We start from the raw sequence: 17,391 nt of genomic DNA on the forward strand, positions 1-17,391 counted from the left end.
AAGTGTTCTTTTAAACTCTTTTTTTAATTATTTAAGTAACAATAAAGATAAAATGCCAGTGACACTTTCAAGTTTATTTAATGCATCTGTTGTACTCTTGACTACAGGAGTTTTCCATTTCATTTGTATCAGTCTGTCTGCTTTTGTACTATGAGCTATTAGTGTAGCACCAGGGACAGCCGAATGCTGGGGATCAGGTAAGAATTTAGGAGTTGGACATGATGATCTTAGAGGTCTTTTCCAACCTAAATGATTCTATGAATTTATGAAAACCTAAACTAAGAAGGCCATAGTCTTTTACTCTACATTACCATGTAAATCAGCATTATCTTACTTTTGTTTAAAAACAAAAGACCTACTCTATAAAAAAAACAACAGAACTCTACTATTTTCTCCACTCCTTCTGGCGTAGTTCATTTCTTTGGATCTTCCCACTGACAGTTTTTGGCAACTGTTGAACGAACTCCATCTAATGGGAAAGGGAAGAAATTGCAATACAAAATAAGATACGCTTTACCTAAATTTTGACTTACTTAATCTCAGCAGCACAGCCTTATAAGCCATATAACAGTTGATACCTGCTATCAAATAATTCACTACCTGCTACTGAAAAATATTTAAAATATTGGGGTAATTGAAGACTCACCTTCCGAGGATACTTGTATGGAGCAGTAACTTTCTTAACATGGTCCTGTAGCTCTTTCATTATTTCTTCTGGATCACGTGAAACATAGTCAGATGTTAAAACAACAAAGGCTTTCACTACCTTAAAGGAACAATGGGTTAAATGTCAATGAAACACAGCACAACAGTAAGATTTGAAACATTAACCAAACACTTGCTGACAAAATGTAGAACAATGTATAGGGCTGATACAAACAGCTTTGCCAATATCTGCACATGCTGAATTTGTATGGACCGGAGGTAATTTATATACATTTACTAAAGACCCATAATTTTAAGTATTTGAATGTTAAGAAAAATTTTCAAATGGTGCTTTTGTTATATGTGATATTGGGGCAACTGTCTCAGGTCAGTTTTTCTGGCATGGAGGGATAGAGTAGAATGCCAACTTGAATTTATTTAGTTTAAAAAATTAATCACTGGGTAGACAAATACAGTGGAAAATGGGTTTCAACAGCTCTGGTATGCACAAAGCTACTTTTAGATATAAGCTTGTTTAACTTTGTTTACCTCTCCCCTGATGGGGTCTGGACTGCTGACTACTGCTGATTCCACCACTGCGGGATGCTCTAATAGGGCACTTTCTACTTCAAATGGTCCAATACGGTATCTTTAAAATGAAAGGTCTTTTTGAAACACACATTTGAAATACACATACCATCACACCTGAATCAGCTGTATTGTTCAAGTTTGAAGATGTATTATTACTCAGTTAAATTACCCAGCAGAAGTAATGACATCATCAGATCTTCCAACAAACCAGAAGTATCCGTCTTCATCCATAATCCCCCTGTCTCCAGTAACATAAAAATCCCCACGTATTGTTGCTTCTGTTTTCTCTGGATCATCCTGGTAAACATGAAATTGTATTTTATATAAAAACAGCTTGAAAAATACATTACATTGCATTCTAACATATTCAGTATATAAGTTATGGTAAAGCCAAATACTTTTCAGACTGGTCCATGTCATCATGTGCATCAAATTCAAGTGGGACACAAATAATGATGAATTATAATAAACATTCACCATTACTAATCCACAAAACTAAATCTGTCAAAGATTTCCCTTTTTATTAAGGAAATAACAATCAAAAGAAAGTGGATTTTAACTTGTTAGGCAAGACACTGTCATGGAATGACTAATTGTGTAAGTAGACTAAATAGCTGCATAAAAAAAATGGAAATCCCTCTTTCCTCCCCACAGGCTTTTATCCTTCTAAGTAGAGAATATGTATAGGAGGCATCAGATTCCTTGTGACAGAGATTTAACAGGACATCTGCTTTAATTGTAGTAGGGTTCTTACAGTATAGCAAGTAAAAAGAAAAGGCGGTCTTGTAGGTTTTACTCTGATGGCAATATCTCCTTCTTTTCCAGGAGACAGAATATTACCATTTTCATCTATAATCTGAAAATAAACAAAACACTGTTTTATTATCTTGGACTCAAAGTAGAAATCATTAAATTAAGATTATAGAATCTTGGTGCTCATTTAAAGTATTTAGTTGAAATATTTCCTGGAAAATTATTCGGAGCAGTAGAGGACAGGTCTTACCCTGACATTTCAAGTGTAAGATCACTACAAATCCACTGTATTTCACACTGGGTCTTTTATCTGAGGAATTCCAAATACTGTGCTAACACGTATTGAAGTTGGTAAGACCCCAGAAGACGATAAGCAATGGGGTGGGAAAACCTTAAGAACTGAAAGATACTAAAATCTTAAACAATATTGCAAATTGATCTAGTGCTAGAATCTGCATCAACGGTTTTGTTATCACCAGGAAATAACATTCGCTCCCACTCTTCCTTAACTTGGTAATTTAATTTCTGTCATTGCCTTAGCATTTGATATATAACCACCAGTTATCAGTAGGTTGCCATCTATGTAACCCTGTTGAGGCTGATACAACAGGGAGGTCTAGATGCTCACTTGGCACATTCAGTTTGGGACAGGAACATGCATTTCTTTTTCACTCTTTCATTTCCTGTTGAATGATGCTACACAGTACAACTCCATGTTAAAGCTTTCAAACCTCGCTCATGGAAAATGATTATTGAGAGAGAGACAGTGCCACCAGAGGTACAATACCTTGACATCATATGTTGGAGATGGTTTTCCCATAGAACCAGGCTTAATTTTCATTCCCTTAAAATTTGCACAGACGACCACCTGTAACAGATGTGTTTGTTTGTTTTTCTTTTCTTAATTAAATGACAACTTGTACATTCAGTCTTTACCTCAGGTTTAAAATACTCAGCTAACATTGCAAATTTCTATAAGAAATAATAACGGTCCTCATTATAATCATATATCCAATGATTAAACTTCTAGAAATAAAGTACGCCCTCGATATCTTGCCCACAGCTCCAAACAATGACAATGAATGTTCTAAAGATAGCTTTTAAAGCAGAATTTGGAATGCAGTAATGAGGAATATACCTCTTTTGTGTTAGTTCTCAAATCAAAGCTCACAAGAGTGAGTAACAGTGCTTGGATTTTCGGTGAAGACGTTACAGTTGTTCTAGGACTTTAAAAAAAACACTACGTTTTTCTACTGTTGCCTATCACAATTGACTTTGTAACTGTTGTGATAGTTGTGATGAATCGGTGTTGTTGGAATGTGCTGAAGGGATGAGGAGTATATAAACCAAATACAACCGTGTAATCGCTTTTTCTTGGCAACATGAATGGAATTTATTGTTGTATCTGTAAAGCATAATTTTTCATCTGTAAAGCTGTACATACTGTTTCTGTCTGTCCATAGGCTTCATGAATATCCAGCCCAGTCTGCACTTTCCATTTTTCCATCACATCGGGGTTGATCGGCTCCCCCCCACTCACACAGTGACGCAGACTTTTGAATGTATAGCTTGGTGGGAAAGAGAAATTAAATAACTGCCAGTTATCTATCTGTTATGTCCCATTCAATACTCTGTTCTGGTATTGTGGGAACCTTTCTACACAAAAATAAAAATTTTACTGAGAGCTATTAATTCTGTTTGAACTGTGTAGCACTGAACAGAAACAAATCTGAAAAAAAGGCAAACAAAAATGAAAAACACCTGTTTTACTCCTGTATTATTTGAAAATCTTACAATCAATATTGTGTTTCTAACCCTAGAAACTGAACTGGAGTCTAAACCGAAGAGGATTGATGAAATTCAACCCTAATGACAAAAAAAAAAAAAAAAAAAAAAAAAAAAAGGCACAGGAGAGTTAAATGAGGCCGAAGAGTTTTTCATACATTTCACCAAGCTGTACTGACATACACTTCTTGTAGTGTGTATGACTGGGGAAACACAGTAGAAAAACAAAGGGAAGGAGAACGTGACTATAAAAGCACTTTGGAGGATAGGTTAAGCATGATACCATGATTATCTTATTATAGCTTCAGCTAAACTGCTTTTCACTGTTATTTATGAAATCTGAGGTGGCACCCTGACTCTTTCTGACTTTCTTTATCACACACAAGACTCAAGATGCTGAGAAATACACAGAGTTACTGTTACACCATTGTAAATCTGGAATAAAATCAAGGTGAGCTGAGCACTTGGTTCATTGTTTTGATCAAATCCACCACTAGAGGTACTCTGCTTTTTCTTACCTGGACAGTTTATGTTGCACAAACATTCGATATGCAGTTGGAGAAGAACAAAAGACAGTTATGGGGTATCTTGACAAACTCTAGAGAATTTAGAATAAGAAAAGTGAATGTTGCCAATACACTGAAACCCATGAAGTCTCATCTACATTATAAGAGATAATGTAATGATCTCTGTCTACATCGAGTTTATAAAACACATGAACAAAATGTTAGTGTCCAAAAAACAGTTAGTTCTATAGTTGCCAACACCAACATACAGAAGTTTTATCTAACTAGTTTCTTCTTCAAAACAGAATCTACATCATCTTTCAATTAATTCACCACACCAGAGTTTTGTGCTCTTGAAAGCTTTGCAGTCCTTGTTGCAGAGTTTCTTCATAACTGAAGGTTAAGTAGAAAACAAGTGAAACCATAAGGCTACTTTCTGAGATATTCTGTAGGAGTAAAACCAAGTGTTCTTCAACAGAGCCTAATGTTATCTAACAGTTTCCAGCCATCTAAGTAAAATAAATATGATGATGGTAGTCTTTTTCAAAGGACGAAGGGTTGTGTGTGGAGGACATAAGACAATATAACGTTGATGCCATTTGTTAAAGAAATTCAGCCTTGCTGCATCTTCACTCCTTAACATTGGATTACTTGGTGCAGGCAACTGAAATTCTCATTTATCTGTTATTATCACTTATTTTAATAACACCACTAAGTGCTCTGCAAATCCCAGTCCAATTTCTTTCGTGCTTCTTTCAGGCCTTAGAATGAATGTTTGCAAGCTTGCGCAGTAAAACCTGTTTTCAGCAGAGTATATGATTAAACTGTTCTGATGTCAATTGTGCTTTTATGTATCTGCAGCACTTAGTACTGAAATAATGACTTTATATTACCGTTGTGCTGCATGCTGCCCCCTGTGCACCACCAGGGGAAATGAAGGCTTTGACAAGACCAGCAAGCAAGAATAATGCTGTTTATTGCTGAGCCCTCCTCACTTACCTCAAAGACAGTAATTGGGTTGAACTGTGGCATTTTATGTACAAATACACATGCCCCTTGAATCCACGTTGAAAAAACACTGGTCCAAGATGCCTTTGCCCAGCCTGTGTCTGATGTGTTCCAAAATATATCTGAAGGAGTCAAGTCCAGCCAGTACCTGGTAACAAAAGGAAACACGGTTCACAATCTGTATTTGGCAGGAAAAAGACAAGCATTAAAACATCAACACAAGATATGTCATGGAGTCCCATCCAGCACTGTTTGTCTTGGGTAAATGACACTTAAAAATGGCTGAATTTCTGAGCACAACTGAGCCACAGCACAGTGAGGATGTCATCCGGACAGACTGATGTTGCATTTTTCTACAGGAAGTTATACTGATGGACAAGCAAACGCCACCTCAGAACGTGGTACTGTATGAATGTAAGATTGCCAGGGTTTCATTGAACTCACTTTTAGAGATAAGGATTTTTTTGTTTGTTTGTTTACTTACTTTCACTTTGGTCTCTCCTGATTTGTTATTCCTTCCCAGTTTCAGTGAAGTGTACTGCCATATCAATTTTATAAACAACATTGCTTTATAAACGTAAGGATTCTGAACTATCAACATTTTGTTCCTGTGGGAGTTTTGTCTAATCTAGACGTGTGTGAGTTCAGTAACCTCACACCCACAGTTTTTTCTCTTTTATGATATAGACTTTATAAACTTGTGCTGATGTTCGGTTTGGGGTAATCGGTTAACCGTACACAATGAAGAAGTTATCAAAAGTTAAAGAAAACACTGAGAAGAAATTAGTAAGGCCATTTGACTGCTACATTCTATACATACTGGCTAGACTCAAAGTATGACTTGTTTCCCAGGAAAAACAAACAAACCTCGTTCAAAGTTAAAAGAATGATTGTTTTTTAAAAAAGTGAAACAAAGGCTTCTGGAAAAAAATCTTGTGTTTCTCTTCCTTCTGCCATGTGACCAGCTACACAAACATGTCTGCCAAAGTAATATCCATACCTTCCACTTACTGTGAGGCCAATACCACAGCTGCTGTGGGAATGTTCAGTCATTTTGGGGAATCCTGTAGTTCCACTGGTAAAATAGATGGCCATTGGATCTTGATGCTTTGTGGTCACACACTGGTGACTAGAAGGAGCATTTCTTTAAAATAAGCAAAACGATGAATAAAGTGATTTGAAAGTGTGACTTACATGCTCTCAAAAATGTTTAACTAAAGTTTTGCAGCAATCAGAAACATCAAAAACACTGACATTTTTCCATTGTGTAGCCCTAGAAGGATAGGAACATATTGGCACGTGCCAGCATTTCCTATTCAAAACAAACTAACATGTTTTTATTTTTGCTGTGGCACTTTCACAGTGGTGGTAACTCACTTCAGGAGATCTTTAAAGTTCAGCCATCCTTCTCTGTGGCCCTCTGACACAAGCAACTTGAATTTCAGAGACTGGCATTCAGCCCCAACTGAATCTACAGCTGGTGCCACAAAATCATCAGTGATGATGCACTTTGCCTTGGATTTCTGTAGTCGATAGAGAATGTCCTTCACTGTCAACTGCTGCGTGCCAGGAATCAGGACAGTTCCTAAAGGGGAGGAAGTAGAATGGAAAAAGAGCTTAAACATTTAATAATAATAATACTTGTACCTACAAGCAGACTTCAGCTTACCTAGTGCTTTTGAGTGAGACAAGGCAGTATTAAAGCAGGATTTGGCCCTACATTTGTAAATACACTGATTTATTTGATGGATTAAATTCTATGTGAGGGTTAGCACAAGTTACCCAATACTAGGCTGATCACAGGACACTAACAGAAATCAACAGAACAACTTTTCTTGTTTTGAAAACACCTCCACTGGACCATGCCTTCTCTCTGGACTCAATTTCTTTACTGGTAGACAGAGCTGTACCCTGCTAGTGTTTGTGAGGCACCAATACATTATAGGTTGTAAATTCTGGCAAGCTGAGTACGTAACAGATCCCACAGGGGAACATATGAAACACTTGGTTAAGTGTGGGTTAATTTCACTGCAAGTTTGCAAGAAGGTGCATTTGTGATTCATCACAAGCGTTGGAAAGAGAATGACAGAGGCACAAGGACTCACAGGGTTTCCTTAACAGATAGAGCATGTGCAGAAGTCCTCCAAGTATCACAAAGATAAACTTGGCACGAAGGATGTTCTTGATCAGTGTGGCAATAGCTCATCTTCAACAGCATGTTTGTAGTTCTGATTGTGTTAAAAAGCAAGGATTGGCTTAAGTCATAATTTCTATACCTGTATGCTATTTGTATGCTTTTACCAACCTGTTCTCAAGCAAGCCACATTCACCAGCCACCACTCTGGGATCCGGGGCAGAATCAGAAGAACTCTGTCTCCCCGTTGCAGACCACAGACATTGGAGAGTACATTAGCTACTTTCCTGGAAAGGATTCCCAGCTCCTCAAAGCTCCATTTTATCTCTTCTCCATCACCATCTACCCACCATAACGCAGGATTTTTAGTTTTTTTTCCCTCCTGTAGAACAAAAGGGTGCAGTGTAAACACTTCTTTTTAGAAACATGCTGCCTTTAAGTCTGAGGAAGAAGAGCATTTACCAGTTATTCATTGCTGGAGAAATCTGGGGATGTAATTGAAATCTGCCACTGATTCCAAATGAGGCAAAGAATTCTCCTTCAGCATAAACAGCCTATGAATGTCATTTAAGAAATTAAATTTGTTTTCCTTTCCTGAGCTCACCATGTTACACTCTGAAGAGGTTGTACAACCTTTTGTTTCAGGCCATGAAAACAAAGCAGCTGATAAATATGGGTTCTTCTGGGCTGTGCCCCAGAGTTTCCCAAACCCTCAGAAGTCATTTCCAACTTCATCTGGAATTGGTCCTGTTTGGTAATTCTGAAAATTAAATCACAGGTTCAAAAGCATAGGCCCACACAGTGTGAACTGATGTGTGAAAAGTGAAATATATGTATACAATGTGCTCTAAAGGGGCCCAATGCATTTAGCAGTAGCACTGTGCAAGCCGCTTCTTGAACAAAACTCTCTGGGGCAAAAGAAATATGGTTTATTTTTAAATATTTGAAGGTACAGTAACTCTAAGGCTCATTTTTAGGAAGCAGATTTTAGCTGTGCACTTCAGAGGGCACCAGATGCTGTTTCTTGCTCCATTTACAGCCTGCCAAAATCTGTTTTTTCTGCAAAAGGAACAATTGCTCCCTTTGTGTCAGATAGGTGATACCTCTGCTCTGTTCCTGCTGCCAGGTGGACGTAACTATGTTTAGACCCTCATCATGAAGAACCTGAGCCTGCAAAACCAGTCCTACATCCACAGACTCGAGTTACATAACAGGATAGGTGATAGACCTATACTTTCTTTTTTCTCCCTGTTTTTCTCCTTTCCTTGTTTAGACCTCGTGTCTGTTTGGGCACTCAGTTTTCAGTTTTGTAGATATAAAGTCCCTGATGCAAAGATTTCTCAGTTGGGAAAGGATGGAGAGGTTTGACATTACACAGTATTATTCATTCTGTAGGCAGGCAATGAAATGTATGGAGGTCAAGTGATTTGGCCAGTACAACCAGACAGGGTGCAAGTCACAGCTGATGGTGGAACTAATGTGTGGTTTAGAGCGGTAAAAAGTCCATTGTCTCATTCTTGAAGCACCTGCTTACAGTCATTCTCACTGGAGTTACTGATTAAAACAATGAACTACTTGGACTCATGGACAGGACAGCATGTGGCCTACGGGATCTGCAGATTGAGAATGCATGAGATGATCATCAGATTATAATCAAGAGCATAACTCAGTGGTTTGGTTACTGGATTTGTCACTGACAGCATTAACTACTTCAGCATCTGAGAAACCACGGAACTGTTACCTTTTCTATTTCAGTCCATCTGTCCAGCACATCGCTTGCAAAGTTGAAGTACTCTGGCACCTCTGGTCTGTACTGTTGTTTCATGGCTTCATAACTAAAAGAGGTGGAAACCGTGTAGCTCTGGCTGCAAAGCTGGAGAGATTTTCTCAGGGCAGCACGCAGAGATACAGCACTTGGGACCTTCAGTAGAAAATGCATGGCAGCAACAATGGCTATAGCCTCTCCGAGAAATTCTGCAGTGACACAGATACAAACCTGGTATTAGCCACGTGGTTTCAGAACAGCTTTTATCATCACACAGTGCATACACTGGAATAACAGTAACTGTTAATTGGAATGCCTGCTGAGGACAGCTCTGGTTTTGCCACTGTGTAGCCCCTGCTCTCTCCTGACCATCATGCAGTTGAGATCCTGACCACACACTCAAGCAGCAGCACTCAGCCCCATCAGTGTGATAGCTTACCTGTTCACACTCCTTCCCTACCCACAAGCCCTGCTGATCTGGTAGATCACATTGCAGTTACCTTATATAGCAGAGAGGTGCTGAAAGCTCTTAAACTGTGACTTCTGTAAATGAAATGTCTGCTACTGATTGACAACGCAGAAGTACCAGTGTGGACCAAGATGCCACAAAGATAATCCAACAATCCTGCGTTAGTTACTGGCTGACCAGTGTTACTTAGTACAAAGACATCTGTAGTTTTTCTAGTCTATCAGCACTGGGAATAGGCTGTCTGCCAGGAATTAAATCAATGTAGGAAAGCCCTGAAAATAGTTTTAGTATTGATGTATGAAATACTATTTTGATGTGTGATCAGCAAAAAACACCATTTTATGAGATGGGGAAACTTTAAAAGACTCCCCGATAAAGGATCCAAAGTGTAGAGCCTTACTTCTGTAGGCTGAACTTCTGTAGCCTGAACTTAGCAGGAGGACTGAAAAATCTGAAGTCATTATTTTCATGCATTGTCAATTTTTATTTACAAAATAATATAAACAATGATAATTCCTTACTGAATTAATAATCATCCAGCTGCAAACCCATGTGATTTTAGTGATTCAATGAAGCAAAAAGACTTCTTTTCTTTTTCAATCTCTAACATTCAGTTTGTGTATGAAAAACACAGGAAAGAAACACAGCCAAATGAAAGATGTAGAGGAACAGGGAAAAGAGGGAATGTGGTCAGACAAGAAGCAAATCCATACTGTTCCAGTGCCAAAAAAGTGCCCTGGCCAGCAGCTTTCAGGGGCGGGTGGAGGGTCAGTTACCTTGTGAAAAAGCTGTCAGTCCCAATTTACTGCTTCTTGGCGTTGCACCAAAATGGAGTCCTCTCAGTGTTGAGATGCATCCCAGCTTTGACTTCACACACAGATCTTCGACTCCTGGCTGTGCACCTATTCTGGCACTGTCACTGCATTCAGTGACCGACTCCTGTGTTTGTTACATGTACTTTGGACTCACACAAAAGGCAGTCAAGTCCTGTCCAGTAAGAAGAGCGGACAAATTTCTGCAGAGCTCCAAGAGGGAGTAGAAAGTGAGAGTTTAAAATCTCTCCTATTTCTTTCTCCTCCCCTGCTCCCACTCACCAGCCCCTGGATAAAAACATACTTAAGACCTTGCTGCAACCAAATCACATCTGTTACATTCTGCCTAGGGCAACACAGGGAACAACAGCCTTATGATTAATTAATGGGCTGTGTGAGTACACTGCTGAGCAGGTAGCTTGGGGTACCTCAAGAAACCATAGCAGTTCAGCAATGATTGACAATGAGTATTGATTCCTGGGATGCTGCTGCTGGTGCCCTGACCAACTGTGTTAATGTGTACGCTAGAGACTTGCGAGGTTTTATAAGTGCTCTGCCTCATGTTCAGAGAACAAACAGTTAAGTTGTGCTCCAGCATTGCTGCCTCCTCTGCTCCTCTCCCACAGGAGAGATGGGAGGGAACATATGCCAACCCCTCTCTGTCCTGGCCACAGCAAGGCATCACTGCAGAGCCTGTCATCAATGTGGGCATGGCCATGGCATTGGTACATACTTTTGCCATTAGCCTCCGCTGCAAGGATGGCACTTGCCAGGGAGGTGGAGACAGCTGTAGCTTAAATTGAGGCACCAAGATTTTTTTGTAAGAGTTTGGCTGCTCAAGACCTAAGTCCTTCCTGCTGCATCTTCATTCTCTAAGGCCAGCAGAGAGATTGCTAACACCCATCAATGTGTTTGGAGCAAAACAGCCCTCTCAGTGCTGACCAGCAAGGGTGGCGCTGCAGTCTTACCTGGCATGTGCTTTTGCCTGCACTCCCTTCTGGGGTTCTGCCCATGTCAGTCTGTGACAAGCAGACAAAAAGGCAATGTTAACCAGCTCCCTGAAATGTTCATTGCAGCACAAAAAAAAAAAAAAGATTCAAAAGATTCCCCCAAACAACAAAGCTGCTCTCTACCTAGCAGTAAAGAAGGACCTGCAGTCTGCAGGAGCAACATTTTAAAAAGCTCTTTGAAATGCAAGCAACAAAATCCTCACAGAAGGCCAACAGCCTTAAAGGGATTCCCTACTCAGGTTGCATCACCCCAGAGGAGGCACAGAAGTAAACCAAACATGACAGCAACCAGCTTGTGATGTCAGTGAATGCGCCAGGAATACTTAGGAAGAAAAACCTTCCACAGTGACCAAAGTGTAAAAGAGGTGTAACTGTTTCTCTGTATTATTCTTTTGATAAAGCATAAAACTATTTTCCTGAGCACGGGCGGGTTTTTCCAAAGCCCTCAGCTCTCCTCACCACAGAAGCACCCTAGTTATGTTCTGCGTGGTGAATTGCATGTCCTCTGCACCGCTCACAGCTGCCTGCAGAAATCCTCCCTCCTGTGTGTCCTGGTTCCAGTTAGGACAGAGTTAATTTTCCTCCTAGTAGCTGGTAGGGTGCTATGTTTTGGATTAGGATGAGAAGAGCGCTGATAACATGCTGATGTTTTAATTGTTGCAGAGCAGTGTTTACACCAGGCCAAGGACTTTTCGGCTTCTCGCTCTGTCCTGCCAGCGAGCAGGCTGGGGGTGCAGCAGGAGCTGGGAGGGGACAGACCCAGGACAGCTGACCCAAACTGGCCAAAGGGGTATTCCATACCATCTGACGTCATGCTAAACAATATATAGGGGTGGCTATCCGGGGTGGGGGGCCGGCTGCTCGGGGATAGGCTGGGCATCGGTCAGCGGGTGGTGAGCAATTGCATTGTGCATCACTTGTTTTTTACATATTATTATTATTAATACTATTACCATTATCACTATTATTATTATTATTGTTATTATTATATTCCTGTCTTAATAAACTGTCTTTATCTCAACTCACCGGCTTCACTTTCCCGTTTCTCTCCCCCATCCCAGAGAGGGAGGGGGGAGGGTGAGCGAACGGCTGTGTGGTGTTTAGCTGCCAGCCGGGTTAAACCACAACACTGTGCCAGGCTGTCCCCACAGGCCCAGCTCCACAGACTATTGCTGCAACTCACCAGAACTTTGAGTCTTTCACACACCCCCAACCCAGCAAAGATTGCATGACTTTTAATTTACTTGTGATCAATAATCCCACCAAGGTATAACAATTGCTGTAGAGTTAAATGAGCCTCCAAGACTTTGCAGGAGCAAAGCTTTATATACAATGTAAATGTCATCTCCTGTTGCAGTTGTAACAGATAAATACTTCCATTCATTTATGAACTTTTTTCCCCTATTTTATCCTATGTGTAAATAACATGATAGTCCTGCCCCTAGTGCGGCCTCCTTAGCTCTGTCCTCTACCTGCTTTCACAAAATATCTTCATTTTTGATTGTCCAAAAAAGCTCAAGGGCTAACAGAGGGAGATGAGGCCCTCATGGACAGTAGTACACAGAAGCACCTTCCTTCAGAAACCAATGCTAAGTGGTGTGCATTTTTACTCTGGTAATACATTTTGAGTATTTCAAGGTTAAAATTACCTGTATGAGGAGTTTCTGTTTCAGCTGGCCCCTTTACACCATGAAAACTTCAGGAACTTGACAGGCCACTGAGGAAAGGGCCAAATAGCGGCTGTTCCTTCTGCTGGGGCGCACTCATCATGTGGAAGCAAAAAATAAAAAAAAAAAAAAAAAAAGCAGGACTGAAGCCAGCTGGCTCCATCGCTCTTGAGTGGCAGCCAGCCCACTCCCGGGCCCACCTTGCCTCCTAATTCCACAATCATTAACACAAACCGAGCCTTTAATCCCGGGACTGAATTTCCAAGCACAGAAAAAGCAACCAAGACGAGCGACTTTACTCAGCGCCGGGAGCTCAGGCTACCCTGCATAGCCGCGACGTTCCCGGGTGGCCGTCCCTCCCGAGGTAACCCACCCACCCTTTTCCGGGGGCTTTATTTATTTTTATCCCCCGGGAGCGCCGCCTGGCCTCCTGCAGCCCGGGACAGGGGGGCCTGTGGCGAGGCTCGGCCGTGAGGCGGCGCCGCATGGTGCCCCGGGCGGGGCGGCGCTGACGCCATCGCGGTGCGCGGCGGCGGCGGGGCTGGTGTCGGTGTCTGTGTGTCTGTCGGTCGGTCGGTCCCGGTCCCGGTCCCAGTCCATGGCCACAGCGGAGCCGGTGGCGGCGCGGAAGCGGCGGCCCAAGGGCCACTTCGCGGCGGCGAGGGCCAAGCGGCCCCGCGGCGGCGGGCGACAGCTGGAGGCCGGCATGCGCGGCATCCTCATCACCTGCAACATGAACGAGCGCAAGTGCGTGGGGGAGGCCTACAGCCTGCTCGGCGAGTACGGGGACCTGCTCTACGGGCCCGAGCAGGTGCGTGCGGGCTGCCCCGGCGGTGACGGGCGTTCCCCTCGGCGTGGTGGTGGTAAGGGCCTGCCTGGGGGGGAGCGGCGCAGCCTTTCTGTCCCTAGCTGCACCCCGCAGTGCCCCCCGGGGGTGTCGGCTTCCACAAGTGAAGCCCTGTGTAGCCCACCTGGTGATGTGGCCCCTGCCGGGTTTTAAGCTTTCAGCACTTTTGCCCTGTACTTACTGAAGTAGGGACGTGCTTTGTGTGAACAGTTTTCAGATCCCGAGGAGCGGCTCTCTGGAAGCGAGAGGGAAGAGGATGAAGACGACGTTGAGGCTGCCCTGAAGAAGGAGGTCGATCAGATCCGCACCTCGACGGAGCAGAAGCTGCGGCGGTTCCAGTCGGTGGAGAGCGGCGCCAACAACGTGGTCTTCATCAGGACCCGGGGCATAGGTGGGACACAGACACTGTATGGTGCTGCAGGGATATGCTTCTCTGAACAGCATCGGTTACAGGCCGCAGTGTGGCTGCCCAGGAGCTTGTGTATGCCAGACAAAGAGAGTTTCTCCTTCCCTTTAACCTTCCTGCTGAATTCTGTCATAAACAGAGTTGCTAAAAGTAGAGGAGTCTGCTTTGACAAAATGATCCTCAGGTATCCAGTTCTGGTGTATTAAAACAATTCTCCCCAGTAAACAATTTGAGGCGGACCGCAGTGCAGCTAAGCATGCATTTTCCTGGCTTATTAAAGGGGGGGGGGGGAAGCGCCTCCAGTTTGTTTCTCATACCTAGCTGTTTGTCTTTTAGAACCTGAAAACCTGGTGCACCATATATTAAAGGACATGCATGCCACTAAAAAGAAGAAAACAAGAGTCATTCTGCGCATGCTGCCCATTTCTGGAACTTGCAAGGCTTTTATGGAAGACATGAAAAAATACACGGAAACATTTTTTGAGCCCTGGTTTAAAGCCCCTAATAAGGGTACTTTCCAGATTGTTTACAAAGCTCGTAATAACAGTCATATGAGTAGGGAAGAAGTAATTAAGGAATTGGCAGGTATGTATAGATTTCACATAGAATGAAAACAAGTATAGAAGCAGCCACAATTGTGTGGATAACAGCCTAAGTCAGACTACTAAAAGAAAAGTTGTCTAAATGGGCATACGTATTTGTTGCTTAAAATCTGTATGTTGAATTACAAAAACTTCTCTGTGACTGTGAATACAACTTGATATCAGTGTGCCTTGTTGGTGTTGATGTCTTAAGAGGTGATGAGCAGAATAGCGTACAGTATTGAATTTAATTTGGCATGTTAGTTTCACATACTTTGAAAGGACTGCTATCAGGCATTTTCTCTGAATGCTATATTGAAATAAGATATTGCTATTTCCATTGAACGTACGACTCATAAAATAGCTCTGCCTTACTCAGGTATTTTGTTTCTTGATAATTGCAATGGGTTAATTTTTCAGTTACTGCAGTCCTACTGATGGTATCTTCTAATAGTTGTGCTCTGTTCGACTATTTTAAACAACTGCGATAACTAGCAATTAGTTACAACTAGGGGGGATGTTGTCTTCTCTAACTTTTATCCTTTTAGTAGTGTACACTGATGCTCTGAAACCATTTTTCCATCATTTTAAAAACTATATCTTGTTTTACAGGAATTGTGGGCAGCCTCAATCCAGAAAACAAAGTTGATCTTAATAACCCACAATATACAGTTGTGGTAGAAATAATAAAGAACGTCTGTTGCTTGAGTGTGGTGAGAGACTATGTTCTATTCAGAAAATACAATCTACAAGAGGTAGTAAAGAGCAACAAAGAAGATGCACAACAAAACCCATCAACTGTGACAGAAGAACAGAACTTGACAGTAGTAAAACCAGAAACCGAGGAGGAAAAGAGCTCAGAAGAAGTAACACAAGAGAACAAGAATGAAGGTGAAATACAAGCTGAGTCCAAGGGGAATGATACGCTGACAGTGTAGAAAATGTGGTAGAAAGATCAACACGATGGAAACCTGTTAAAAACGTTGCCCTAGAGTTCTGTAAGCGTGTTTTAAGGAGGAGAGTGGGTTTTGTTATGAAATCTAGTTTTTAAAATCCACACGTGTAAGAATTTTAATGTTCACTGCAGGTGGAGCTGACTTTATACTGCAGATGTAAGAATGCTTCACCACTGGTGAAGTTTGCTGTCATTCTTCTACAGCTTGGTTCTGCATTGCTTTTTGTTAGCACAGAAAGCAGGTGTATTTGCATGCATACATAAATGCCACCAACCCAACACATATTGACTCTGTTTTGTTATATCTGATAACTACAGAAATCAAAGGCAGTGCAGAATCAACTCTGTCAGGAAGTATTGACGAAAGTGAGAGATCTGAAGAAGACGGTTGCTTGCAGAGAGTTTCTAGGGAAGTGATTTGACAACTTGTGTGACTGCAGAACTCAGATATATTTTTCTATGTAAACAGCAGAATGAGCTAAAACTCCTGATCCTTTCCTGTATGAGAGAAGGTTGTATATACATATCCCTCTACAAGGACATGCTAAGTCTTGAAAGTGTATTGGAAGGGCCGCTACGATCAAAATACTTGAATACTATGAGAGAATTTAGAATAATAGATTTGACTGTTCTACAACAGTAGAAGTACGGTGCAGGCATTGCAGATGGTTTTAGCAAAAGCTACATGTGTGTTTACATTAGCTGTGTATACAGCAGTTATTGGCTTATAACAAATGCTGTATGTGGTCACTGAACAGAATCCTTTCCGCTATTTTCTTGCAAACAGACTTTTGCTGCTCTTTCCAAAGACATAATCCTTGGGGGGGGCGGGGGGAGGGAGGGGTTGTTGGCAGAGGCTTATTAAGTCTTTGTTCTTATTGTTTCCTTAAGTTTCAAAATTTGAATTTAAAAACTGCTTGGAAATTTCTAATGAAAGAAGCTCTCCATGATAGCACATTGGATAAGGGGAAATAAATTTAATTTTTGATACAGTTTTAGCTTTACAATGTTAATTTTGTTTCATATTGAAAGTAATGTCAGTTTTTCTGTTGTCAGTTTGTTACAGCAGTTCTTTTGATATCACAGTGACTGTGGGGAAAAAAAAAAACAACAACCAAAAACCACAGCTATAACCTGCTTTACATTAGCATTTGGAGTATGCTTCCAGTACAACTGTCTAGCTTTAGTATTTCGTTTCTAGTATAAAAGCCTGCGGGTTGCTAATGGGAAAAGCGTGTCTTGCTACTTGTCTTGGTTTAATGAAAAGGATTTGTTCAAATCAAAACAGTGTTTAATTTGTATTTTCCACTTCTGTCAAAACTGTTTTAGAAGCTGGAGGACTTTTTATTAAGAGGACTTTTTCCCTAGTCCTGTATCCCTTACCACCCATTTATTAAAAATATGCTTTCTTAACTGCGTCAGTGTTTTCCTTACGTTTTAAAGCTTTTGTGTATGGA

The 17,391-nt window shown here is 41.3% G+C and overlaps 2 protein-coding genes across 7 annotated transcripts; one reads left to right on the plus strand and one right to left on the minus strand.

Annotated features, from left to right (window-relative positions):
- Positions 1 to 53: 53 nt before the first annotated feature.
- LOC106033473 (acyl-coenzyme A synthetase ACSM3, mitochondrial-like) lies at positions 54 to 14,192 on the minus strand. Of its 6 annotated transcripts, XM_066977938.1 has the most exons (17): positions 14,174 to 14,192; positions 13,128 to 13,240; positions 11,437 to 11,487; positions 10,433 to 10,643; positions 9,164 to 9,396; positions 7,594 to 7,804; positions 6,666 to 6,873; positions 6,289 to 6,432; positions 5,280 to 5,436; positions 4,293 to 4,372; positions 3,434 to 3,557; positions 2,777 to 2,857; positions 1,991 to 2,092; positions 1,406 to 1,533; positions 1,195 to 1,294; positions 647 to 766; positions 54 to 469 (listed from the first exon to the last, which is right to left on the minus strand). In XM_066977938.1, the coding sequence occupies exons 5-17, from the start codon at positions 9,359 to 9,361 to the stop codon at positions 386 to 388; spliced, it is 1,737 nt and encodes a 578-aa protein (XP_066834039.1). In that variant the 5' UTR covers positions 9,362 to 9,396; positions 10,433 to 10,643; positions 11,437 to 11,487; positions 13,128 to 13,240; positions 14,174 to 14,192; the 3' UTR covers positions 54 to 385. The 6 variants fall into 6 exon arrangements, 5 of the variants coding, with proteins under 5 accessions (XP_066834039.1, XP_013032439.3, XP_047916621.2 ...); XM_013176985.3 differs by lacking the exon at positions 14,174 to 14,192 and having other exon boundaries at positions 13,128 to 13,600; XM_048060664.2 differs by lacking the exon at positions 14,174 to 14,192 and having other exon boundaries at positions 10,433 to 10,671; positions 13,128 to 13,600.
- Positions 13,744 to 17,347, plus strand: THUMPD1 (THUMP domain containing 1). The gene is made up of 4 exons (XM_013177037.3): positions 13,744 to 13,956; positions 14,203 to 14,383; positions 14,735 to 14,983; positions 15,592 to 17,347. Exons 1-4 carry the CDS (start codon positions 13,744 to 13,746, stop codon positions 15,915 to 15,917), a joined length of 969 nt encoding a protein of 322 aa, XP_013032491.3. The 3' UTR covers positions 15,918 to 17,347.
- Positions 17,348 to 17,391: the final 44 nt, after the last annotated feature.

Source organism: Anser cygnoides, chromosome 15, assembly GCF_040182565.1.
Source record: "Anser cygnoides isolate HZ-2024a breed goose chromosome 15, Taihu_goose_T2T_genome, whole genome shotgun sequence".
NCBI lineage: Eukaryota > Metazoa > Chordata > Aves > Anseriformes > Anatidae > Anser > Anser cygnoides.

Bases quoted from the DNA above. Each gene is read 5' to 3' on its own strand.
- LOC106033473 (XM_066977938.1), bottom strand. From the start codon at position 9,361: ATGCATTTTCTACTGAAGGTCCCAAGTGCTGTATCTCTGCGTGCTGCC. The intron at 7,805-9,163 runs GTAACAGTTCCG...TTTGTTCTACAG, and splicing joins GATGGACTGAAATAGAAAAG to GAGGGAAAAAAAACTAAAAA. The intron at 4,373-5,279 runs GTAAGTGAGGAG...TAAATTCTCTAG, and splicing joins ACCCAATTACTGTCTTTGAG to AGTTTGTCAAGATACCCCAT.
- THUMPD1 (XM_013177037.3), top strand. From the start codon at position 13,744: ATGGCCACAGCGGAGCCGGTGGCGGCGCGGAAGCGGCGGCCCAAGGGC. The intron at 14,384-14,734 runs GTGGGACACAGA...TTTGTCTTTTAG, and splicing joins CATCAGGACCCGGGGCATAG to AACCTGAAAACCTGGTGCAC. The intron at 14,984-15,591 runs GTATGTATAGAT...CTTGTTTTACAG, and splicing joins AGTAATTAAGGAATTGGCAG to GAATTGTGGGCAGCCTCAAT.